At 39.6% G+C, this 26,872-nt stretch overlaps 2 protein-coding genes across 18 annotated transcripts in view; one reads left to right on the top strand and one right to left on the bottom strand.

Annotated features, from left to right (window-relative positions):
• The window catches only part of GPR68 (G protein-coupled receptor 68), a 33,623-nt gene extending 11,810 nt beyond the window's left edge, over window positions 1-21,813 (top strand). For 5 of the 9 annotated variants that reach the window (XM_064423590.1, XM_064423591.1, XM_064423593.1 and 2 more), the window contains 2 exons: window positions 10,247-10,294; window positions 12,139-21,813. In XM_064423590.1, coding sequence (XP_064279660.1) covers window positions 12,273-13,349 — 1,077 coding nt within the window. In that variant the 5' untranslated portion in view covers window positions 10,247-10,294; window positions 12,139-12,272 and the 3' untranslated portion in view covers window positions 13,350-21,813. Of the gene's footprint in view, window positions 1-10,246; window positions 10,491-12,138 lie in introns of all 9 variants that reach the window. The other 4 variants (XM_064423598.1, XM_064423596.1, XM_064423597.1 and 1 more) reach the window with 3 other exon arrangements.
• Window positions 16,937-26,872, bottom strand: part of DGLUCY (D-glutamate cyclase) — a 48,249-nt gene continuing 38,313 nt past the window's right edge. For all 9 annotated transcript variants that reach the window (XM_064423584.1, XM_064423589.1, XM_064423585.1 and 6 more), the window contains 3 exons: window positions 23,251-23,370; window positions 22,289-22,431; window positions 16,937-17,801 (listed from right to left, as the gene is read on the bottom strand). In XM_064423584.1, coding sequence (XP_064279654.1) covers window positions 17,658-17,801; window positions 22,289-22,431; window positions 23,251-23,370 — 407 coding nt within the window. In that variant the 3' untranslated portion in view covers window positions 16,937-17,657. The remainder of the gene's footprint in view (window positions 17,802-22,288; window positions 22,432-23,250; window positions 23,371-26,872) is intronic.

Consider the following 26,872-nt stretch of genomic DNA (forward strand, 5'->3'; position numbering starts at 1 on the left):
TGGAGAAGAAAATTTCTTCCCTTCCAGTTTTTCTAGTCCTGACCTGAGGGTGCATTCATGGTGCCCTGTTTCACTGCTGATGGCTGTATTGTGCCAGTGTGGTGATAACTAAAGGAAGCTATGTCCACTCACGAGGACATTTACACAACTTGGTAATTATTTGTAAGGGAAGAACTGTGGAAAGAGAACTCCAGACATGGCAGCCTTGTGAGGCTCATTACCTTATAACTAGCTGTTTGTCTCCTCTAATATGTTTGGTTTTCCTATAAAGCTTATTCTAAGTGCTTTTATTGCTTGTTATGAATTATTCTGCCAGCTGAAGCATTTGCAGAGCTGCTGACCCTGACAGCTGATGGCAATTGTTTTGGAAAAGACACAGAACAGCTTTAATGTTTAGAAGAATCTGACCAATAATTTTAACTAAACGTATTAGTAAGCAACAGCAGCTAAGAAAAACATTGCAGTTTATTCTCTAAGGGATATATCCACTGTAACACTTTTTCTCCACTAGAAACATCATTCTGAACTCTGCTAATAGGGTAGGAAAACAAGAGCTTTTTAGGCACTTTGTCTGGAAGCTGTAGCTAATTTTTCTGGAAAAGTGAAAACCCTGTTAGAGGGAGAGTGAGAAACAGGCTCACCTGAAAGTATATGCTCTGTTCCTCTCCATGGAGCCCTCCTGCCAGAAATTGTTTCTGTGGCAACAAACTTCCTTCTAGCTGGGTTGTCTTGGAGTTTGATCTAGGCTTGCTTAGGCTCAGATCTGTCACCATGCCAGAATCAAATACAAATGCAAAACTGATCTGACCTACATGTAACAGAGAGGGCACTCTGCTGCTGTTCCTGTTGCTCCACAGGAGCTGTCCTCCTGACATTCTCCACTCAGATGTTGCTACAGACATTGCTGCTAGGATGAGCCTGGACTTTCATTTCTGAACATTGTTGCTTTATTCAGCAAGGTCTCAAGCTTCCTTTCTCTTATTGTGTCCTATGGGCCAGCAGTAAAGACACAAAGCTTTGAACAGAGGTTGAGTTGCCAACAGAGGAAGAGGAGATAACAACGAATGAATTACAAAAGCAAATGTAATTGAACTATCAAAAGTTCAGTCACTTTAATGACACCTGAATAAAAGGCTAAAATATCAGTAGGGAAGAGTGGAAATATTTCAGAGATCTCTTGGTTTGGCTTGCTTTTAACTCAGTATTTTAGTAACCATTAGAATGTTTTCATTTTATATCTGGAAACATTTCATCTTCCTTCTGCCAAGGAAGGAGAGCTTATACTCTGTGATGGATAATGATTTAGTGTCTACTTATATCTAATTAGAGGGTGTATCTGGTTTATTTTCCATGTTTAAGAACTGTTCAGACATAGCTTTTAAAATAGCAATTGTCTTTTAAACTTACAAGTGGCTTAAACTAAAATCCTTGAGACTATCATGTCAGAACATCATTATTTGGAATTTGAACTTATGTCCAAATTTCAGAGCTGGTTTTACACCTCCACCCCAAAGCAGAACCTGGATTTCTGAACAGCTCTCAATTTGGAATCTCACATCTCCTGTGCCAGCTTTTCCATCTCCTCATGAGTTCACCAGAACTCCCCTGTAACAAGCATTTGATTCTCTCCCTTTTCTCTGGTCAGAAGCATGTTTGGAAGTGTGAATGGTTTACAGCAAGGTTGTTGCTTTTGCTGTGAATTGCTTCTTTGATACTATTAAAGAAGGGGGGGTGGGGGGTTTGCATTTCTATGAGGTCATGCCTCTCCCACTATTTTTCTCAGCTTTCGTGTTGAACCTCTTTTATCCAGAAATGGAAAATCAGGAAATGGTAATGTAAGCAAACCTGCAGACACAGACTCCAGTGCTTTATTCAAAGTGATTAATCCACTGGGAACTAGGTTGTTGGAGTCCTGTACCCTCAAGTGGAAAAAAAAAAAAAAGACTGACATTTTCAATAGTCATCTAGGGAGCAAGAACAGCAATGAGGGAAAGAGGCCAGAGAAAAACCTTCTGCAAGGCACACAGCTTCTCGTGAGAACACAGAGAAATAACAATGGAGGAACATGTCTTCCATGTGAATATTGAGTCAGTTCTACAGGAAACTTGGGTAATCTCCAGAAGGGAAACTGAAAAAAAAGATAAGAAATTTAATTAAAGATAGCAATAAGGGATAGTTTAGTAGAGTTATGTTTCTACCAACTAGATGGGAACTATTTGAAGACATGCACAAATACATATGCATAATGCACTCCACACACCACCCCTCCAATTCTGTATCTAAGGGAGAAATACAGAAATACAGAACAAGAGCCAAAAAAAGACTCAACTGAGCCTAAAAGAAAACGAGCATAGCTAAACAGAAGTGCGTGGAAGGGCGGATGGTGTGCTAGACTAGGAAGAATTGGATCTAGAACAGAAAAATGTCTGAAGTGCACAATGGTGAGCAGTGTAAGCTGGAAACACAAATAGTACAAAGACACAAAATAATTATTTTTGTTTTTTACATGGCAACAGTGCACACAGTGTTAGATGCTCCAGCTAAACAGATGCCTATCCGATGATGAATTTATTCTCTTTGATTAAGATAAATCCAAACACAAGAAAAATAATTAAGTCAAAGAAAAATGAGGAGTGGAAGGGAAGCATCTTCAAATATTGTAAGCAGCTTTTCATTTTACCATGTCTTAAAACTTTTACAGTACCAAATGAATCATATACTGAATCATATATGCAGAAGATGGCATTTTAAAAAGAGATTACTTTATTGAATGTATCATTATTTGCTGATGCATGAAATAATGAAATTCTAACATTCTCCTTAAATGGGAGATCTGCTCAATCTCTTTAGACATGCCAGAGTTTCAATCACATTTCAGTTAGACCTAGCAAGCAAAATTTTTCTATCAGGCAGCCTTTGCTGGTTGTCAAGTGTTATTAGTGAAGCATTGATTATGGATGTCCCAAGCTTGTCAGCAGCATTGTGCAATAAGTCCTGTATGTTGAATTATCAGTAAACAAGGAGAAAAAATTGTATAGATGGGTGTTTGGCTACTTTCCAAATGACTTTTAGTTACTGAGATAGTTTTGTTTGGAGGGTATGATGTGCTGGTCCTTGGGTTCAGAGTGGCATTACAACAGATGCAAGCAGAAAGATAATTTGGTCCCCGCTTCATTCTCTAATTTGTCAGTTTTTGAACAAGTTTTCCCTTGAGTGAAGCTGAGGAAGCTTGACAGAAAGGACTGCCATGCATGTTGCTGGCATTCCATTCCCTTTCTGCGTGAGCAGGTGGGTACAGAGAGCAAGTTGTTCTCAATACACTCCTTGGCTCCAGGGCCACAAGCACCTTGGCCCGAGGTGCTGCTGACAACCAGTTCTTTGCTCAGCCTTGGTGTGCTCTGCCCAGGATGGGGTGCTCTGCCCAGGATGGGGTGCTCTGCCCAGGATGGGGTGCTGGCAGTGTGCTATGGCCCATGGTATGTGAATGGATGGCTCATACTCAGGCAGCAGAGACATCTGTGGGTGACTCCCATGGCTCCCTTTGGGTAGCCACTCGGTGAAACAGGGGCTATGTGGCAGTCCTGGGGCTATTTTTGCCTCCAAGACAGGGAAAAGCCATTGAAATGCAATTCAGATATGAATTCAAGCTGAAGTCACTGACTTCAGTGCAAGATATCCAGCATTGCCTGATGTAGCACTGTACTGTTGTCAGAGCAGGCTGCAGCATCAAAAGAGGCAATAATACAGTTTAGGAAAATGAATCAGAAGGATGATTTTCCCCAAGGCTGTAAATGGTAAAATGAATCAGAGCTCATTTAACTCAGAAGGGTGAAGTTCCTATATCTCAATCCTAGGCTACGACAGTTGTTCTAGTTGTTGTCCCTTACCAGTATTGTATGTTAATCATGGCTTTTGTGGCTTCTAATAACACCTGTGTAATCTTGGCTTTTCTTGCACTGTCCTGTTCAATGAGGAACAGTGTACAAGTTTGGAATTATAAGCAGTTCTGTTGTCTATGACTGATTATTACTTGCCTGCTGCTTCTTCAACAGAGACAGGATGGTTTTTTGGCTTTTATGTCAAGGAGGATTGTGGGGGAGAGGGAGAGACACTGACTTGGTTGAGGTTTTATTTCAGGGGAAAGGAAGATTTGGAGTTTTTTCTCTGAGTAATAGAGTGATTTAAGATGTCTGCAGGAAGTGGTGTGATGTGTTTTCCTCCACCCACTGTTCTATACTCAATACACTCATTGGCTCCAGGGCCATGAGCAAGTCCTACACAAAGCTTCAACATGTGCCCTGTGGGTAGCATATAGTCACAGTAACTCAGCTGTGAAATACTTGGAGGGTCATGTCGTCCACTTGGTTGATCTTTTACAGCAGGAAGCGGGGGGCAAATGAGGGTCATTTTTTAAAGCTTTGAGGCAGCTATAGCATGACTAATTTCAGCTGTGATTCACCTCCCTGATACTACTTGGACTGCTTGCCTGAAATTGCACATTGCATGAACTTATTACCATAAATAGGGATTTCCAAAGATTTTTTTCAGTACTTTCTTGTGCTCAACCAGTTGTTTAGACCTCACATGAGGCAAAAGGCCCTAATACTAGATAAAGAATAAGTAGTAGTGTGAGATAGAGTGAGTACTCTGAGGGAACAGGCACATGTATTTGTCAAGCTACTGTCTGTGATACCTGAGAAATTGTGGCAGTCAGAAGTCCCAGGTGACTGGAAAACCAGAAACATTGTACCCATCTTTTAAAAGGATAGAATGGCAGACCCTGGGTACTACCCAGCAGTTAGCATCCCCTCTGTGCCTGGGGAGGATCACAGAACAGACCCTCCTAGACACTCTGCTGAGGCACAGCAGGGACAGGGAGGTGATTTGGGACAGCCAGCAGAGCTTTACCAAGGGCAAGTCCTGCCTCATCAGCCTATGGCTCCACTCTATGATGGAGTGACTGCATCACTGGGTAAGGGAAGGGTCACAGATGTCATTTATCTGGACTTCTGTAGAGCCTTGACACGGTTCCCCACAACATCCTTCTCTCTAAATTGGAGAGAGATGGATTTGATGGGTGGACTCTTAGGTGCATAAGTAATTGGTGGAGCACTTGCATGCAGAGGGTCATGGTCAATGGCTCAGAGTCCTAAAGGACCTCAGTGACAAGTGGTATCCCTCAGGGAACCATAGTGGGACCACTTTTATTTAGCATTTTCATTAATGACATAGATGAAGGAATTGAGTGCAGCCTCAGCAGATTTGTAGTTTTGTAGATGACACCAAAGAGAGGAGTGACACACCCAGAGGGACCTGGACAAGCTCAAAAGAGTGCATGGGAATCTCATGAGGTTTAACAAGTGCAAAGTGCTGCACCTGGGTTGGGGCAGCCCCTGGTATCAACACAGGCTGGGGGATAAACAGATTGGAGCAGCTCTGCTGGGGAGGACTTGGGGGTGCTGGTGGATGAGAGGTTGGACAGGAACGCTTGGAGCCCAGAGAGCCAAACATAACCTGGGATGCATCCAAAGCAGCATGAGCAGCAGGGTGAGGGAGGGGATTCTGCCCCTCCATTCTGCTCAGTTGAGACCCCACCTGGAGTGCTGCATCCAGCTCTGGGGTCCCAGCACAGGAAGGATGTGGACCTCTTGGAGCAAGTCCAGAGGAGGGTCTCCAAGATGATCAGAGGGATGGGGCACCTCTCCTGTGAGGAAAGGCTGAGAGAATTGGGATTTCCCAGCCTGGAGAAGAGGGGGCTCCAGGGTGACCTAATTGCTGGCTTGCAGCACCTGGAAGGAGCCTAAAAGAGAGATGGTGGAAGACATTTTACAAGGGCATGTGGTGATAGGACAAGAGGGAATGGCTTCAAACTAAAAGGGAGTAGGTTTAGATGAGATAGTAGGAAGAAGAAATGCTTTACTGTGAGGGTGGTGAGGCGCTGAAAGAGGTTTCCCCAATAAGTTGCGGATGCCCCATCCCTAAGCGTTCAAGGCCAGGCTGGACGGGGCTTTGAGCAACCAGGTCTAGTGGAAGCTGTTCCTGCCCATGGTTGGAACTAGGTGATTTTTAAGGTCCCTTCCACCCCAAACCATTCTATGATTCTGTGATATTGGACTAACTGTGCTAATTATCCTACCTGCCTCCCTTGTCCTTCATCTCAAGTTGTCCTTTATAACTGCAGGCATAAACAAAGTCTAAAGTCATAAAAACCTGACATGGAAAGGTATAGAAACAGAACATGGAGTTCTCAAAATATCAAAAGAGGGAGAAAATAGAATTATTTACTCTAGACTGTAAAAAATGGCATGTCTGTGTTAGGAAAAATAGGACATTGATGACTAATTAGTCTTTTGTTTATGTGGCTTCTGAACAAATTGTCGCCGACTTCCTTCTTTGGCAACAGGTTTATAAGACAAGTCATCTGATAATGACAAAAGTAATTTGTAATATACAGAACATTTTTACATTTCCCTTCACCTGAAACAGATATACAGAGTAATAATTATTGTAGTCAGATGTTTACATTAGAAAAATCCACTTGCAAGTTACAAACACTGAGTGGATTTTGGACAGATGTAAATTACTTTAGTTTAGAAGCTCAGTTTGACTCCTTTTTTCACAAAAGAAAGTGTTATGTCTGTTTTACCCCAATTTGTCATAATTTCTGAAACATTACCAGCAATAATTTACAAATTGCTGTAACTAAATTCCCTGGAGTGCACATAGTTTTTAAAAATATCTGTTAGCCTTTGCTGATCTATTCTCCTTTATTCCCCACCCTATTGTTAAAAATAATTTTGTTAGGCACTGGTTAACAATTCTGGTTCTAAAGATTGGAATAAAAAACAACAGCAAATATTTCAGCTATCTTTATAGAAATATAAATATATACCATATAAACTATATATTATATAAATATATATAACATATATAATATATGTTATATATGATATAATATATAATAAAGATGCAATTATTATATATTATTTATATTATCTAAATTCTATATTATAACAATAAATATATATATTTGTGTTTGTGCTTCATATGGATTTGTCTTTCTCTTCCTTTATTTATTTTGTGTTACTAGAAATATCTTTCATTGCCTTTAATGGCTCTTTCTGCTTGATACCCTTCTAGAATCAGAAGGGTCTGGTTTGGAAGGGGCCTTTAAAGGCCTTCTAGTCCAACTCTCCTGCAATGGGCAGGGGCATCTTCAAATGGACCAGATTGCTCAGAGCCCCATCAAACCTGACCCTGAATGTTTCCAGGGTTGGGGCATCCATCACCTCTCTGGGCAACCTGGGCTAGTGTTTTATCACCCTCATCATAAAAGTATTCATCCTTGTCTGTAGTCTGACTCTACCCTCTTGTGGTTTAACACCATTGCCCCTCATCCTGTTGCTACAAGTCCTGATTAAGATGTCTGTCCCCATCTTTCTTGTAAGTCCCCTTTAAGTACTGAAAGTCTGCAACAAGGTCTTCCCAAAGCCTTCTCCTCTCCAGGCTGAACTACTCCAACTTTCTCATCCTTTCCTCGTAGGAGAAATGCTCCACCCCTCTTGTCTTGTTTCTGTGCTCCAACAGATCCGTCTTTAAAATCATAATTCCTCTGATTAAATCCAAATATCATTGTGCTCTTTCTTCATACTTGGTGGTGCACCCAAATTTCTGCTTTCTTTTACTTTTTTTCCCTCAAACTTACTCTGCCTTTCCTTCTTATTTTATGTTGTTTGACCAGTCCCTAGTCTCTTCTGCTGCTCATCACTTCCCTGCCTTCTTATCTGACCTTGTGCTTCCAGGCTTTGTGAAACAGGATCAAACAATCTGACGAACCTGCAAGTGTTGAAGGAAGCTTAGCATGTGAATTTTAGGACTGGTGTTTGTGTCGATAATGACCCGAACCAAATCCTAAACTGAAACCACCCCGGGTTTCTGATTCCAAGATCTGCAGGACAGTTGAAGTCCTGCAATGACAGCCAAGTGACTCAGGCCTGTCTGCGCTGTATGACAGGTGCAAGGACAGATTAAATAGCAAGAGACCATGCAGGCACACCAGCATGCTACACTCCCTGTTCATGGAAGTGAATGCTGTGTGGATGAGACAAGCTGGCTGCCCAACGGTTGCAAATTCCAGCAAGGAAATTCTTTGGTTCAGTCCCATTTGTGTCTGCCAATAAAATGTAGGCCTAGTTGCAGACAGATTTCTTACAATGAAAATTGTAGCAGTGTCACTGAAACTGAAAAGGCCACCCTGGGCTCCATGCTGCTACTTGGTCCAAGGTGAAGAGGCTGTAGATGCCAGTGGCTCTGGCTGCTTCCTGTGCCATTGCCAGCAGGCAGCACTTAACATGTGAGCTGCCCATGGTTCATGGTGCAGGGGCAAGTCATGTGTTTGTTAACAGCTAAGGCACACAGGAGTTGGGAAAGAACAGAACTGTTGTTGAACTCTGCAGTGAGTAATAAAGTTGGCTTGTTTAAACCATGAAAAAGTGAGGCTTTCTGAAGCTCTGGGATCCTTGGCTTTGTTTTTAATACAAGAACAAGAGACTTGTTTGGAGCTCATGTAGATGGAGAGAGTCTTCTAGTATATTACCAAGACTTAGGCTTAGATGGGTATCATCTAAAAGATGTGGGCATATACGAGAGAGAAATATTGCCTGGAAATGACTGCAGACTTGTAATACTGAAGGTGTTACATAAACTATGATAAAAAAAAAAAGTCACACAGCTGCATTATATCCATATTAAAGCTGTCTAAAAGAAATGCCTGTGTGTTCCTGTTTATAACTGCTTTCAGCATTATGGTTGTCTGCACCCCAGATGTTTTTCATAGAGCAACTTAAATTTTTTTTCTCTTCCCTCTTTTCAGAAGTAGCCAATAAGTAATGGGCGAGCTATTTGTCTTTTCTCTTCTATACCCTGCATCACCTTTCCTTCATGTTCCACTTTTTCAGACAGCTTGTAAAGTATTGTATCACATGTTCTTAACAACAGAGTGGGCTCTTCCACACCCATTTGTTTAAACCTGCTGGCGCAGTCCTTTGATACCAGGTTTGTTGAAAAAATCCTACAGTTTCACTCCCTGCCTGGTGCAGAGCTATATTTAGTGTGCATGGTGCTGGGGAAAAGTTGAACTGCCTCTGTATTTCCATGTGGCTGCTGAGTCTGTCCTTAGCCAGGCATGAGTGGTCAAAGGGTACAAAGGCAGCCCAGAGCCCACACACTGAGGAGGCCGAGGCAAGGGAAGGATTTCCTGGCTCACTGTTGCCACTGTCCAGAACAGCAGTATAAGACAGCTATTGCACAAGAATCTGGATTTTTCTTTTTCATTCCCGTCCTTGAAACTGGGGAGGGATTGTTAGCACAAGGCAAAGAGATTTGTTGCAGCCAACCTTCTCTTCCTACCCCTTCGAAAACCCCAATCCAGCATTTCCTCCAGGAGCAGGAAATGTTGCTGTAATCATAACTGTATATTATATTACCATAATATTGTATCAATAAGACTTTTGCTGCCTCCTTCACATTCGGCATTCTGGCAAGACTTTTAAACTAAGCAGAAATTATTTTACTTATTACAGAGAATTATATTCTCTGTATGAAAACATAATTTGATAGAAACATTTAGAGTTCTTAGAGGAAAAGAAACATTTTCAAAAACACTGCAGCTGTAGAGTACATCTGCTTTTCCTCATAAATGTTATCTATAATGACTCACTGGGTAACACTGAATGAAACTCAGTTCTAGACATATAAAGACAGCTCTGAATTTTCAAAACTGTCTACAGCTTTTGGATTACCATTTGGTCCTGTTGACCAAATAGGAGCTGGACACTGGCTGGGCACTGTGCTGGTAGATATGATGACAGGTTTCAGATTTTAGGTATTTTAGAGAATAACTAAGGTGTGCCAATCATCCTGTTCAGACACACCCTCATGTGTAAAAGTCACCAAATCATTATACAGAAATGCTGTGAAATACAAACTCAGTCCTGGAGCTCTGGATTAAGAAGGTGGGTTGGGGTAAGAAGGTTATCAAACCTGCCTCAGCAAAGATCCTGTGCACTGCTCTTGTCTGCAGATGGAAGAGATATGTGGTGGTTATGAAGCCTTGGAGAAACTGCATAGTGTTACAGGGCAGCTGATGGCCCCTAGGTATCAGTGTTTGGGGAAATTTGTACCTAACTTTAGTGATTGATTTCTGCTGTTCATGTCAGCACTGCTAACACCGTCATATTTATTCCAGGGGAAGGTTATGGCAATCTCTTGGAACAAACTTCGAACTGAACCACAGGTACCTGTGACTGGGTCCCCTCACAGCATTCTCCTGCTGAGCTGATAAATGAGCTGTAACTGTTGTGACAGCCACAGTGGAGAGCGTGAGTCTCTTAAGCCCCAGAGGAGCCATTGAGGCTGAGAGGTGGAGGAGAGCAGAGTGGCAGACTTGAGCAGTCTTTCACACAAATTGCATTGGACAGTGGAATTAAAAGGTTTGAGGGAGATGAACTTACCTTGGCCTGTTGTTTCATGACCGAAAGTTTCTGAGTTCCCAAGGATATTTCTACCAAAACCAGGGATGGTTTGCTTTCCCTCTGTTGGAAAGCAAAAGTAAAGAGATGAAAACCACATCCCAATTCTTATTTGTATGTGTTTGCTGTGAATTCTGTGGAACTATGCTGGTTGAAGCTAAAAAATTAAATTCTTTACAGATTTTATCACTTATTTTGGCCAGGCAATTATTTTCTGGCTTAAAGCAAGTGACTTTTTTCACTTTCTACAGGAGTAAAGCCTATCTATCCCTATTAAAAAAAAAAGTATTAAAAATATAATTTGACAGTAACATCTTCAAATGCTAAAGCTGACAGTAATTTTACTGTAGTGTGGTCATGTTTTTGTAAGCATTGCATTGGAAGAAATTTTATGTTCCTAGATGGGACAGAAGATGATCACAAAAATGCAAATTTGCATAGCACACAGGAAAAAGCAGCAAGGCCTTATCTTTGGATAGTGCTTCTTTTGAATCCATAGTGTCTGAAGCTGTGAAAGAGTACACAGGAGTACCATTGCTACCTTACAAAGGTACACCCAACATCCCCGAATCTTCTGAGGAGAGATTGAAAGAAATACAGTCTTGCTGTTCTGCACCACCAGGCAAACATGCATTCCCTTCAGAGCAGGCACAGTTTGCCCTGCTCTCCTCCAGTGCTGAGCATCTGTGCCCATGTGAACATACCACGAGGTGATAAAATGCTGGATGGGGTATTTCATTGTTTAGTTGAGGGTTTCACCACTGTGAGCTGGGTCCAGGTTTGACCTGAGTGCTAATCCACTGCTAATCCAGCAGTGGTTTTTGTGTATTAAACAGTTACAGTATAGCTCAGGATAGCATAGCATAGCAATGGCTTCTATGGGTATGTGTTTGCAGTATACCAGATTCTTCAGGTGAAAACAATTGCATTCATATTCAGTGAAGATGAAAGGGAAAGATACAAATGTATAAGTCATAAATGTGTGGGTTTTGGAGTTGATGGCAAATAAGGAATAGTTAATAGCATATCCTGTAAAACTGAGACCATGGAGATGCACTGTACCAGAGTTTCACCATGTCCTTCCAACAGAGGAAGATAACTTGCTTTCAGGATTGTTTTTATAAGTAAATGTAAGAGAGAGTGCTAAAAATTCCCTTTCTTTTTCATCCTGCTGAATTGAACTGCATATTACATGGTATCTTGTATATAAAGGGAAATTTAAGAAATAGAAATTAATAATCAAGAGTTTTGTGCACCCTACACCCTCCAAGGAAGTCTGTGTGGACTGCTGGTTTACCAGAGACACCTTTTCCATTGTAGACAAATCTGATTACTGCTTTTCTGCCCCATCTGTAAACCAGAGATGATATTTCTTCATATCTTAGATACCTCCAATGCTAAAACAACAAATATTTGTAACTTTTTTTGTGATTCTGGATTACATAATTTTCTGGCACTTTTCTGTTACATACTAGGAGTTATGTGAACCTTGATTTCCCAGAGAGGCTTTATCAAAGACTTAGAGCAAGGAGAAGGCAGCTTTCTGAAAAGTGTACTATGTATTTAAGAATTGTATCCCTTCTAAAGATTTCCTTGTGTTTATCTTCAGGTTATTAACATCCTGCAGCAAGTCATCACTTCAGCCTAAGGGCTTGTGGAAGAAATAAACTCTACATGAAAACTGAATGTAATTAAGTCTTACATTGAGGACCCTGATGAGTGATGCACAGGGAGAAGTAGAAGATGGTGAATTTCACAGAGAATGCGACTGAGAAATGCAATATTAATCATGATATCCACGAGACATTATCCCCTGTGGTGTACATATTTGTGTTTATATTAGGCTTGCCAGCTAACTGCCTGTCACTGTACTATGGGTATTTACAGATCAAAGCTAAAAATGAATTAGGTATTTACCTTTGCAATTTGACTATAGCAGACCTGCTGTACATATTTTCTTTGCCTTTTTGGCTTCAGTATGCTTTACAGCATGACAACTGGACCTACGATGAGCTGCTGTGCAAAGTTTGTGGCATCATCCTGTATGAGAACATCTACATCAGCGTGGGCTTCCTGTGCTGCATCTCCATCGACCGCTACCTGGCCGTGGTGCACCCCTTTCGCTTCCAGCGCTTCCGGACCATGAAGGCTGCTGCCATTGTGAGCAGCATCATCTGGGCCAAAGAAATTATCACCTGCTGCTTTGTCTTCACACACGGGGAGATCAGCATGGATGCTGAGAGCCACTTGGTGTGCTTTGAGCATTACCCCATCAAGAAATGGGAGCACAATGTCAATTACTATCGCTTCTCTGCTGGCTTCCTTTTCCCCCTCTTTCTGCTGGCCTTCTCCTACTGTGGGATTTTACGAGTTGTCCACAAGAGTCCTGGCACCCAGAAGAAGAAGAAAATACAAATTAAAAGACTGGTATCAAGCACTGTTTTCATATTTTTAGTCTGCTTTGGACCATACCACATCCTACTTGTAGTTCGTAGCTTGTTGGAGAACAGCTGCTCATTTGCTGAGAAAATATTTAATGTTTACCATATTTCTCTCCTGTTAACTACTTTCAACTGTGTTGCTGACCCAGTATTGTACTGTTTTTCCAGTGAAAGCACTTACCAGAACTTTGTCAAGATGAGAGACTCTTGTCTAACATGTTTAGGCCATCTGAGTACTGAGACGAAGGAATCCTATCCACTAAACACTACTGAAACTCCCAACAGAAAACAGCATGAACAACAACCAGGGTTATTACAAATACCACTTGATGGTGCTGGAATGAAGGACTGCTTCACAACTAATGCAGACAGCCTATAGCATTAATCAAAAGGACCATAATCCTACACCTGCAGCTATGGATGACCATGCTTGTGTGTCTGTCTGAATTTTTCATGTATTACAGCAGTGTGACCTCCCAAAGGCTTATGAGCAATGCTGTCCAGTGAAGCTGTTTCTAGAAGTGCTTGGACGCTGGCAATAGCGAGGAAAGTTTGTGCTAAGTCAGTTCAGTTATAATCACATATCTGTTGTGCTGCCACTTAAGACCTGTTTGTCTTGATGACTGCACTGACTGCAATAAGCCAGTACTCACAGTGTGTAGTTCTGGTGAACTCGTCTTTAGCTGCTTTCTGTTTGCCCCTGTAGCATCTAGAGAAAGTAATTCTCTACAAGCTGTCATCATCTGTTGAAAAGGTCAGAGCCAAAAAAAAATTAAAATCTCCATATATACTTAAAAAAAGCGCCCAATAAACACTTCTGCAATATCTGTGCAACTCTCTGAAATAACATCTCCTTCTGCAAGTTTCAAAGCCTGCAGAGGCCACACCAGAACCAGATTCCTAAGACATTATGGGAGAACATGCACAAGGAGCTCAGCACCTGCTGAACCTTCAGGCTGCTATTTCACTGTTGAGCCTCAGACTGTTAGACCTCATGGTAAGGCTCCTAGAGACTTCTGGGAGTAGGAGACTGGGCTCCAGTGGGTGTCAAAAACTTGGTTTGCTGACTCAGAAGAGAACAAGAGGTTGGTAGTAAGTGAGGCATTTTGACCCTATGTGCTTCTCTGAGTCCCTATGTTCATGAATGTGTATTTACATCTAAATTTTACTACACCTTGCTAAGGTTTTGATTGTGTCCTTTGCAATTTGTGTATCTTCTGCAGCACAAACCATGCAGGCAATTAAATAACAATGCATTTGTCAGGGAAACTGTTGAAAGAATTCTGTTTAAACCGAGGTTTTGCCCTCAGATAATATAGTTTAGGGTTTGGTCATTGTTCAGTAAATACAGTATCAGAAATATGATGTATGAATGATCTGTGTCCTGGTTTAGACAGAAACAAAATATAGAAGTGGAGAATAATGACTTTTAAAAACCTGGGAGTTGTGCTCCACAGTATTGTTTCTACCACCACCTCCTCTCTAGGTTTCTTAGGGTTTTTTTGTTGCACAAATGAATCCTGTGTGATTCTTCTTTGCAATCTGCTTATCACACCTCCTTTTACCTGTAGCTGTTACACTGTGAATATTGCCTTGTCCTTTCAATTCTCTGGTGTTTCCTTGAAACACCTCTCTGCATCCCAGAGCTGATAACTTCCAGCAGTACAGTCAGTTTTGTTTCTTTGGTTTGCTTTTGAGTCAAAAGATTGTCTAGACAGACGGTCTACTCCTGCTATCTGAATATGTCATTGTAACACAGCCTCGCTTGTCATCAGTTTCCAAAAGGAACATATTCTAACAGTTTTCTGGAAACCACCTTGAGAGTGCAATAGTGGATATAGTTAGTGGATGTGTTTAATAAAGAATGTTTTTATAATTTTCTTTTTATATTTTTTCACACCATGTTTGAAATAACTATCTTTAGCTTTGGCACACAGTTTCTATTTGTGAGACTACAGATCCTCTCCTCCCTCCTTTTGCAGAAAGGATTCGTGTCCCAGTCCCCAAGAGAGGATTAGGTTTGCTTAGGTTAACATTAGGTTTGTTTAATTATTTTACATTTCTTTATATTTTGACCACTTAGCTGGATTAATTACCTCACATCTGCATTTTTTTCTCCTGACTATTAGCACTGTTTAGCTTTATTTTCTCCTAATTTTTCATCTCATCTGCTGTGTATTCCAAGGGGGTCGTAAGGCAGGGACTCCCTCCCTGGAGTGCTGAGCTTGTACATTGTTAAGCACCAACTCCTGGGACCCCCACGACCTGTCAGGCTGCAAGACACACATGGTTTGTTCCAGGATTAAATATTTGTTGTTGTGTTTATGTGTTGCTTCTTTATAGTTCCCCATGCTGTTTAAATTAGCTGGAATGCAGAGCATGCTGTACTACACGGAATTGTCATCTGAGGGATTAAGGCTCAGTGGAGTTGGAACTTTGATGTGGTCAGCTTTGGTCAGCTGCTGCAGTTTAAAATCAGTTGGAAACTTGTGTAACACAGTGCAGCATTCTGCTCCAGTTCCCAGCACTTAACCTGCTAACCCAGAACAGAAAGGAGGGATTTTCTTCTTCCTTTCCCCTTTTTTTTTCTTGAGGCCAATATTTTATCAATTCTTTCTGTATTGTAACTGTTTGGCTTAGGCTGCAAAGTGTAACCAATACAGCAGGAAGGTAACTCCCACTCAGAGCTTTTCCTTCTGTCTCAGTCACAACACATTCACCCAAGGGTCCTGCTAAGGTCTCAAGCACATCTTGCTAGAGACATGCTACACATGCTATTGAAGTAAATGCCATGCTTGGGACTGCACACAAGAAGGCATTTTAAAAGCACACACTTGAGTAAAAGAGAAATAAATTATTATATTTTGTACTTCTTAATGAAAACTGACTGTTAAGACTTGTATTTTAGGGCGAAAAAAGAGCAAAAGCTTACTAAATTAAATTTTCTGACAAAAGTTAGTGCTTGGAAATAATACATTGCACCTGTTAGTGTAACATGTCAGTAGCGCAGAGAGAATAAAATCAGCTGCTTGTTTTAAAATGATGCCAATTTCATCCTGTGAGTTCTGTGCAGCAGTGAACATATACCATCCTGCGGGGTTACTGGCTTTGGCAAAAATTTCAAGCATTCATATGAAGTATTTTACTTAATTTGGAGTTTGGAGACTCCTAAAAGAGATATTTCTAATTGTTAAACTTCCAAGATACTTTTCTGGATCATCCTTTGCGTAAGTTTTAGATAAAATTAATCTAAAAAAAAAAAGACTGATCTATATAGAAAATAAACATTGGAGTCTTTGATAAACCTAAACGTCTAACAGAAGTCTGGCATTAAGAGGCATTAAGATTTTTTTCTGTCATGTGTTCAACTATTTTACATCTTTAAAGGCTCTGTATCCACAGGAGATTAATGTTCAAAATATGCTGGTGTTTGAGGTATGAAATTATTTTTCTCATTCGGAAAAAGTTGTTTGTCTTGCATCCAGGAAGGAAAATAAAACTCACCTGCCAGGAAGAAAAGAGATAAAAAGTGTGCTCGCTGCTGAAAGTCCAACCAAAGGCAACTTCCATTTTATGACAGGTAAAGCACCAGTGCTCTAGGGGTGGTCAAATGTACCCTCCTCTCTCTGCTGGGAGGGCTGACAGCCAGCAGAGCTGTAGTGCTGCCACTCACCTGGAGTTAAGGTAAAATTACAGCTTTAAATGACAAAAGCTGGGCACAGTTCACAACCATTTGTCACTTACTGCTTCAGTGTTAGTAATCCTATGGGACAAAATTCAATGTTACTTCACTTGGTCTTGTCAGGAGCTGAACTTCTAAAACACGAATTCATGTTAAAGTTTATTTACATAATGTTATTTCATAATGAATGCAAATGTTTATTCCTTTCTAATCATACTTTAATTTCTAATCATTAATTTTAATCATTATTTTTGTATTAAATTAATTTCTTGGTAAGAACAGGATACTCTGAAATGTCTACAACTTTATTATGCATAAAGTGGCAAAATATATAAGTGGCAAATTACTAATATGAAAGGGGGTAATGGCACAGCCAACCCTTTACACAGAAGATCTGCAATGCTGCCCTTATTTTCATTAGCTCAGTTAAAATTTTCTCCTTCTCTCCTCACACTTCACGAACTATCCCCCACCATAAGAACACCGTGTTAGAGGGGGCTACAGGAAGTGTGCAATGCAGCTCTCACTACTGTAACGCTGCAGTTTTGTTTTGAATCTTCCTCTCTACTGTAGCTGTTTTCCTCACCACAAGTATTTTTAAATCCAAGTTGCTATGAGAGTTACTTCCTGTTGCAGTTATGAGGTTAGTAAAACAAGAACAGCAGTGCAATCATATCTCATTGTAATTTCATGTTTTCATTGTAAAAGCCAGATCACCCCTTATTATATAATATCATTTAATATTCATTTTCCATTATAAAATTATAAAATTACAAAATTCAATTTTCCATTATAAAATTACAAAAAAGAAAGGTAAGAAAGGTAAACCAAGTGGATGATATCCTCTTCTTGTTTCACAGAGATGTTGTAAAGATAACAATGAAAGGCTGTGTGTGGTCCAGAGATAAAAAGTCATCTTTTCATGATTTTTTACACCTTGAGAGAGCCTCAAAAATAAGGGAATGACATGGGAGCAACTCTTCATGTAGAAATCATTAGGGGCAGTCACTGCTGTGCTTCCTGCAGCAGCTGCTCAATCATGAGTGAATGGGTGCTGTAGAAGGGCAGCCCATCCACTTCCATCTCCAGACTGGCAGTTTTGCCACTGCGGACCCCGAGCTGCACAAGTGTTTTCAGAAGCTTTTCTTCCTTGAAAAACAAAGAAACAGAGTATAATTAAAATTCTGAATCAGACAAGGGCAGTCATCAAGATTTTTGGGAGAGACTGCCCAAATCGTTCATATTTATTTTGCCATCAACTTGCAAGTACTATCTTGTCCCAAAGAATATGTTTAGCAGCTGGAGCTCTGGGAGTGTCAGATGGTTTATAATCTTGACTGCTATTTAACCACTGAATATTATTTTTCTCCACACTGCCTCCAACAGAGCATTAGTGTCAATTCAGAAAAATCAATTTTTTCTTGGTTTCAAGTTCCTATATTGCACAAATCAGAATCAGAGGAACCTCCACTCAAAGTATCTCAAAAATCCATCTGTGGTTTCCCCAGCCAGGCAGCTGGCTGCGGCTGCAATTTTATAGAAAAAGACAGAAGGGAAGGAGGGTGCACCAGGAAAAAAGGTTACAGAGAGCACCTGGGATGGGCTGCACACTCACTATCCTTTCCTGCAGTTTCTCTGATCTCTCTATGCCTTTGGCCCTCTCTTCCCTTCTCATTATTGATTTTATGAGAATTCTGGTTGCTCAGGGAAGGAGTGAGGAAAAAACAGCCTCGGAAATTGTGCTTCCTTGGCATGCTCTGAACTAGCATATGCTTTGTTTAGAACTACACTTATGCTCTTGCTTAACTAATATAAGCACATAACAAAGCGTGTTCCAAGTTGAGCTGTAAAACTACACAGAAGGAACAAAATAATTTTTTGTGAGCTATGGACCAGTTAGCATTGTGAGATGAAAAGATGGGATAAAATGAGCTCTGAAAAAAACACAGGGAACAGTGAAATTTGAAGATCTGGTTTCGAGTGAATGTATGTCTGGCACAAGCTGCACTGCTTTTCATGTGCCATGAAATGTACACAGTAAAACTTCCTGTTTTTTAGCATTTACTGTAGTGAGAATTTATTCCTTGAATTCTGTTAATGAAAGTCTAAGAAAACTAAAAACCTGGTCACTTGTTAGGTTTCCCTATGCCAGCCCTGTGATAGGTTATATAAGACCTTGAAACACTCACCTATCTATCTTTTCCTCTCTTTCTTTACTAGGAAAGCCCTTTCTGGGCTTTGTCTACTGTGCCATTTCCATGCAAATTGCTACTGCCACAATCCTGCCAGTGTCCTTGACAAAGAGCTCTCTAGGTTTTAACACTTCATAGTTAACATTACCACACAATAACCTAGAAGTTCTTTATCTCCTGGACACATGAATGATGAAAAAAAAAAAGTAACGTTAAAATATCTAATTTTCTCTTATCAAATGTTAGCACTTTTTCTAGGAACACTCCTAAACCACAAAGAATACATTAGCTGTGGATCTGAATTGAGACACAATATGGCTGTATTTTACCTAATGGTAAAATGGCCAAAATATAGTAATTTCTGAATGAAGCAAAGCATGCCCTGCGTGATCAATTCAGTTTAATTTTGTAACCTGCTCTGTGAACGTACTTTCTAAAGATCTGTCTTTTATTTCCTGGTAATTCATCCTAATTCTTAGCTGTAACAAAATTAAATGATGCTCTGGTTTTCTACTAAAGGAAAAATATGCATAGTTACATGGTGTCAGCAGTGACACAGCTATTTCAGGAAATTATCTGGATACACTGGTAGCTTAAAATTTGCTACTTTATAATTAATAAAATTATAAATGCACATCGGTTTATATCATATAAACGATCATATACATAAATGCAAATATATACAACTGATCTTTCTGCACAACAGAGGTTTCTCTTAGCACTGAGTGTACCCAAATGCAAAAGGGCAAAGGAGATCTCTCCTGTCACAAGAGACACCTAAATTGGATACACAAAATGTAATCTCTAATACGAATAGTTTGTGCTACATATTTACATATTAGAGCTCTCTGGTCTGCTTATATGAGGTAAAAAAGTTTGCTTGCTTAATACTACATAACTGTGCCTGAGAAACCATAGCCTGCCATAAAATGCTACAGCTTCCATTTGTAATAAGCAAACGCAATGTACAGCAGGCTTCCTTAGCTGTACAGTGCTGCAATTTGACCACAGCTTTCTCTTTAGTAAATAATTATGTTGGGAGTGGGTAACTGGAAAAATAATCATATTAATAGAAAAATATCATGTTAGTTTGTGCTTTATTCAAGGGGGAAAGCTTCTTTATGAATGACAAAGCTAATAAAGCACACTAAAAATGTCACACCTATATATATTTATAATATAATTAATATTCTTATAGTTCATAATTAAAAAACACTATACAGGTAATATGTTGCCATTAATAAAGACTTCAATAAGAGGAGAAATGCTTTATATATTAACCTGTTTGTGAGATGCAATAAAATGCAGAGTTGACTGTAATATGTTAGCATTAGCTACATTTGGATATGTATGAATGAATGAATTTCATTACAGTCACTTTGGTGTAAAAGTACTATGAACATCTGAAAAACCAAGCCAATACCATAATCAAATGATTAGGTAAGCAAAGATAAAGGTAAAGAGATTGTTGAGGTCCAGTTGTTTGCTGCTCCTGCAGCTCTCAGCACAGAACAAATGCTTTGCAGCATCTCTCGTGGTGTGGAAAGGCTCACACATGAACTCAGGGCAATCTGAGTTTGCTGTTCAGTGGGGAGGGAGAGCTCTGCAGTTCTGGGGTTTGGCAGTGCAATCCTGACACTGCTTGAACACCAGCCTGAAGGGAAATAATGTTGGTGTTTCAGGGGAAGTCTTCACTTAGTAATTATGACCTGCAGCATTCATGGAAGTGCCATTTTTTGAAGAAAAATAAAACACATTATAAGAAAGCTCTCTGGTGCTAAGGGACTCCTTCAAATGTCCTCTTTCCAATTACAATCACAAATATAAACACCAAGATGGATCTGTGTGGTGTTGCTCTTTCTCTCACTAGGGTAATTATTATAGCATTAAATGAAGCTGAATTTTGCAGAAAGTAGCCATATAAACACAAATGGTCTGATTTTTTATACTAATGGACTACGTGAATACTAATGTATTCAATCTTCTGCACTGTTCATTGTTGTGTGATTTATAATTAAAGATATCATATTTTCTTGTCAGACATTTTGTCATTTTCTCTCCTCCACAAAACTGTTTCCATTAATTTTATCTCAACAGATTTTAGTATTGCACTTTCAGTAGCCCATTATTGGATCATTAATATTCCCAGCTGTATAGCTTAGTAAAACAAAAACAAGGTTTTCCTGTACACAATATAACATTTAATTACAGTATCTCATTACCAGGAATTTTGATCACAGTCATTTTAGAATGCATTAATTTAAAGGTCAAAAACCAGTAGATGCAACTGGAAAAAACATTGAAAACTGAAAAATAATTAATTTGTTTTATAAAAAAGAGTGTGTTGAAAAGGGCCATATAAGCTTTGTTAAGCTATATGGCTATGCCAAGTGTTGGGATCAGTTTCAGTTTTATGACCTTTAGATGAAAAACTAAGATAGCAAGAATTTAAAAAAAAATAGTGAGGTCTACTCTAAAACATGTAAAAGGTGCTTTGTTGGAATTTCATGCAGAATGTCCCATCATCTCAGGAGACAAACTTCTTTGTTTTGGACAGTAGCTGAGGTAGATGGATTGCATTTTGCTTAGCATCCTTGGACGTCACACACTTAATGGGTTTGTCCAAATCTCAGCTAATAAAGCTGAATCTTGAAATCTTGAAGCTCCTTATTTATTGCAGAGTTGTGGAGCAAATCTTAATCATTAACTTAATCATTAGGGGGTGTGTGTGTGTGTGTATAGACAGATTTTTTTTTAACCACTGTCAAGTTAAAAATAGAGGCACGTGCTTAGCAGGATGAGCACAGATCAGAGTCATTTCTCACCCCTCTCACTTATTTTGCTTTTTCTCAGTCTGAAACCTTTGCATTCCCAGAATATCACACTGTACAGAGCTGCATTAGTCAAAACACATTTAAAAATATTCATGTACAAGTTTTTCTCCAACTTTAATTTAGAAACATTCAAAACTAATTGTAGAAAGATTCCAGCAAACTAGAACAGGGGGAAGATCAGAAGTAAGGTACAAAGATCAGAAGTATGGAGTGGCTACTGTATAAGAACCGTGACTTTTGATTTTGGAAGCAGACATCTAAAGGACACTACAACAGAGGGTTATAAAATCATGAATGACACTAAGGAAGCAAACAGGGAATTTTAATCGCTGTATCTCAATCCAAGGATTTCTTTCATTGCCTATAAAATTGTAGCACTGTCTTCTGCTTGATGCTACAAGACATGAACACATTTATATGGGAGGATTTTTATTTGCACTCTGTCTCGAATCCTTTGTGGAAAGCAGTCTGTGGACAGTGTGCTGCTCCTTCCCAAGGAGCCCCCAGAAGTGCCCGAAGACCTTGTGCAGTGAGGTATTGAACAGGGCAGCACTCAGCAGCTGCCGGCCATTCCACCTCCCTGTCCCTGAGCCCCTGTGCCCAGAGTTACCTTGGGGACGGAGGGCAGCCAGCGGCTGTGGCCGGGCGCGCGTGGGAGGCCGAGGGCTCTGCGCAGGTAGCGCCCGTGGGTGTCACAGCAGCGCAGCACGTGCAGGGCGCAGGCCATGGCGTAGCCGCCCCAGTTAGAGACCCCTGCAAAGAGGCACCGTCAGCACAAGTGCACAAACCCGCTGCTTGTGCCAGAGCTGTCAGAGACACCTGAGTGAGAACAGGAACCCGAGCCCAAGCACAGTACACACCATCCTGTTCGTAAGCTGGCCCGTGCTAACATCTCTCTCTCACTGTGAATTTTATTTCATGCTGGTGTAAAACAGAATTTTATCTGTAACATTCAACTTTTGTTGAACATCGAGAACATTAAGAACATACATTTGTCCTTGAGTGATTATTGATAGAAGTTATCTCTTTGTAAAGGGGCAATGTGACTAATTTATGCCTGATAGGGGCACACTCTAAACAGAAGTTTATCAATTATACTGAAAATTTGTATGTGCACAGGCATTTTAATTCCCACACAGATCACTTCTGCAGTCTTCCTTATTAACATTTGTAATTGAGTGTCCTGCTCTAGTGAAAGGCTTCCTGCCCATGGGAGGGGGAGTAGGAACTAGATGATTTTCAAGGTCCTTTCCAAACCAAACCATTCTAGGATTCTATGGTTCTACTATTTTATATAATGTGTGGTCTTTCAAAAATACTCAGGATTTTCCCAAATATTTCCAATTAAGTGCACTTTGTTCATGGAACATTCTCAAATTTCAGTCAGTTCTTCTGAAGCAACACGTGCTTAACGCTTCAGAAAATGCACAGAGATAATAATACAGAGATAGATCAATTTGCTGAGAATGACTTGGAAAGGGCCAATAAAAAATACTTGGAAAGACAAATGTTTCCTTGTCAGTTCTATTCTCAAACATCAGCTACTGTCCCACCCCACCAAAAATCCCTTACCAGCTACAACAGTAAAATCAGCTTCAACATCACAAGCTATAACATCTCCATTTTTTATGTGCTTCTTTACAGCATCTTTTACTTTGCCCATTCCTAGTTCATTTCCTCCATCTCCAATACCTTTATAAAAGAGAAAAAGACCAAATGAGTATGAGCACAGCATATAACTGACAATCCCTTTAGAAAACATCCCATTTCTTCCCCACAGTTGCTGTGATAGTTCATAGCTGCACATGAGATAGTTTATCATTTTTCATCCACAGCACCTAGGAACAGAAGACTACAAATGAAATAGCTGAAAGCATCATCTATTACATGCCAACCTCTAAGTTTATCATGCAATGTACACTGTACACTGTGTGCACACAAAAGAAATCAAAGTTATCAAGTGGTTGTGAACTGCAGACAGAATCAAGACAGTGAACTTTGCTTCTGGAAGGATTTACATGAGTGTTCTATATAATGTGTTATCACAAGTACATCAACACAAACAAAGAAGATAGAAAATTAAACCAATTAAACCCAAATCAACCTGAGAAATCAGCCAACAATCCTATGATAAAGAAAGCACAGAAAGCTTTGGCTTGTTACAAGCTTTAATTAAAAAACAGAATAGAAAGAACAAGTATTGCAGAAAGACAAGCAAAAGTATACATAAGGATTTGGGCAGAAGCAGGCCTGACTGCACTGCCCATCTGTTTGACACAAATCACTGACGTGCTGCAGTACACAAAGAGCACAGCCCCATATACTATTACTGTTCTCATTTTTCACAGTCACCAAAAAAATAGCTAGTCTTTATTAATTTTAATTTTCTTATATACTGGATGTGGGACCTTGATTTTTGTTGCACAAATAGAAATACTGTGTATTTGACAGTGTTTTTAGTGAAATCAGTGGGATCTCTGCAATTTCAGGAAAATTGTAGGTAACCTGGTATTTAGGACATAAAGTTGTTAGATGTCATTTAGATACAGGAGATGAGGGTAACATATAAACTAGCAGTTTACAAAAGCTGGATAGTACCTCTAGTCTCTTACCAATATATTAAAAATATTGAAATAATTTATTATTTATCATTATTAATAAATTATTATTGCTATTTAGTTGGAAATTAAAATGTCTCTTTCATCTGTTAGTCTGAATGGCATCTTTTTCAATTTGAAGATTTTATAGAAAAATCTCTGACCATGTCTGTGAAACAGAACAGTGAAGAGCTCCAAGTCCTCACTGGGATGTATCAGATTTGAATTCAAAATGTGACTGTGCTCTAATGCATAGTATGTGTTACAGAAGAGAAATTACAATATTTATAATTTACACTTCAAGGCCTGAAAACTGGTAAATTTAACACTTTTAGTAACTGCATAAATATCTCATGTGTCTGTAGCAAATTTCTTCTTTAAGTGAAATGCAAAGTTATTTCTCAGCAGCAATTTTTATTTGATTCCTTAAGTCTATCCAGTCAAGTAGGGTGTAACTGAGGGACACACAGCTTACATAAAAGGATTTGCCATGGAACAGCTATTCTTTTTTGTCTGCTTTAATAATCTACTCACATTTATTTCACCATTGGGAGTTAATGCTGCTTTTGAAAATCTCTTTATTGGTAGTACTTTTCAAACAGGTATTGATATAATCTGGTGCTTCTATCCTTATATATAAATTTGGAAGTTCTACTGCTTTGTAAGAATCATACAGAATGTTCTGCTTTTTCTTACACTCAAAATTAAAATTTTTGCTCTTAACATTCTTTAACAGAGCTGAGATGAATTCTTGTCCCATGAAAATAACCAACAGTTTCTTTAACTGAAATATATCCATTGCTCAGGGGTTTTTCTATCTGCCCTGCTTTGCTTTTCCTGTCTTTGTGGGAGTCCTGCCACCAGGATGGCTGCACAATGAGTAGATCTATCTATTGCTGTGGATGGATCCCATTTGTGTGACACTGGGAGGAAAAGAACACCCCACTGAAAAGTCTCCTCTCCCATCTGTTTTCTTCTTCCTCCATACATTTCAGGAGAACTGTATTTTACTGCAGATCTCCAGAGTGAAATTCACCTGTGCACACTCAGCCATCCACCCATGAGCCAGCCAGCTATGCTGCTTTTAAAGTCAGCAGAAAGAAACACTCCCTTCACACATTCAGTTCATCTCACCCCAAGGCAGACATCTCAAATATAGATGTCTGAAAATAGGCAAGATGAATCCTCTTCTAAAGGCCCCATTTCTTTCCAGGCAAAGGAAAAATAGTTCTGCTGGATCTTTCATACAAGTTCCCACTGACTACATTGTTTTCTGAAACTACATTCATGAAACATGCAGGAGATGTCAGTCTTCTGAGCTAAAAATCTTCTGTATGAAAGGAAAATGTGTGACCCCATTTTTTCATGCAGTAATTTGGAAAGCTTTTAATTAGCTCCTATATAAATAGAATATAGCTATGTCAATTGTATGACAGCTGAAAAAAATAATACGTGGTTCCAGTAACATTTCTTAATCTTTTATTTCAGACATATGTGGAAAATGAGTCCCTTCCAAACTCACCCTTTCATGTCTTCTTACTCTGTGAATTCCTCAAGGCTGCTCCTCACTCCCTGAGTTTTTAGCATGTCAGTACCCATACAATTGCAGGTATTGCTCATGCTTTGTCTGTGGTCAAACTACCAGATGAGATTTTTTAAAAAAAACCCACAGATCTTGTTTTAAATGCAACACTTGACAGCAATTAATCAGCATGTAACAAATGTTCTAACATTTCCCCTCTCCACCTACTGACACAGTGCTTCTTGCCACGGAGCACACTATATAAAGAATTTCTGTAGGCTGAAAACTTGATCTTTCTGGTATTCTAGCCTATAAGGTTATTCAAGTACTCCACCCTAATTCTGTGCAATATTTTCATTTACTGTGGAACTAGTCATATGCCTCCAAATTCCTACTGACCATAAAGAAAGTTGAAGACAGCCCCACCAGAAAAAAAATTATCCTCATCAGTAGCAACACATTGCTATCAGTAATGAGACAAACACAAAGGCCACAGTGGCCAAGTTAAACTACACTTGGCAGAAACACATTGAAAAACCCAACATCCAGCCCAAGAAATTGCTACCCAATTAAAATAACAGACAGAAAAAAATAATGCGACAAACAAAACAAGAAATGTTAACTAGGTAACAGACAATGTAAGAAACAATTACATTGCTTTCTTACAGACTCCCAGTTAGTTCTCCAGAGCAGAATATCCACTTACACAAATGCCATGGGAGAGCAGAGCAGATCCCTTCACTGTCCTTTAAAGCCTCTGACTTGTTAAGCCATTTTCTATGCAGAAATCTCTTTAGATAAAGTTCACAGCAGTTATTCACAATCTGAATAACTGCTTTTCTTCTTTTTCACAAGCCTGTGGTATTTTTTATTAATGACATTTCATAGTATATTTGAATATTTAGACAATGTTTGAAACAAACTACATTCTGCTGAATAGATTCAAATTCTCAGCTGGCAGAACAATTCAAACTCCAGCAAATTAATATACTCTGAGCTGCTGTGGGAGATATTTGAAGAGATTAGGGTATTTTTACTAAAGGAATCAGGTTGTGATGTTATGTAAGTAGCTGGA

This window comes from Passer domesticus, chromosome 6, assembly GCF_036417665.1.
Source record: "Passer domesticus isolate bPasDom1 chromosome 6, bPasDom1.hap1, whole genome shotgun sequence".
Taxonomy (NCBI): Eukaryota; Metazoa; Chordata; class Aves; order Passeriformes; family Passeridae; genus Passer; species Passer domesticus.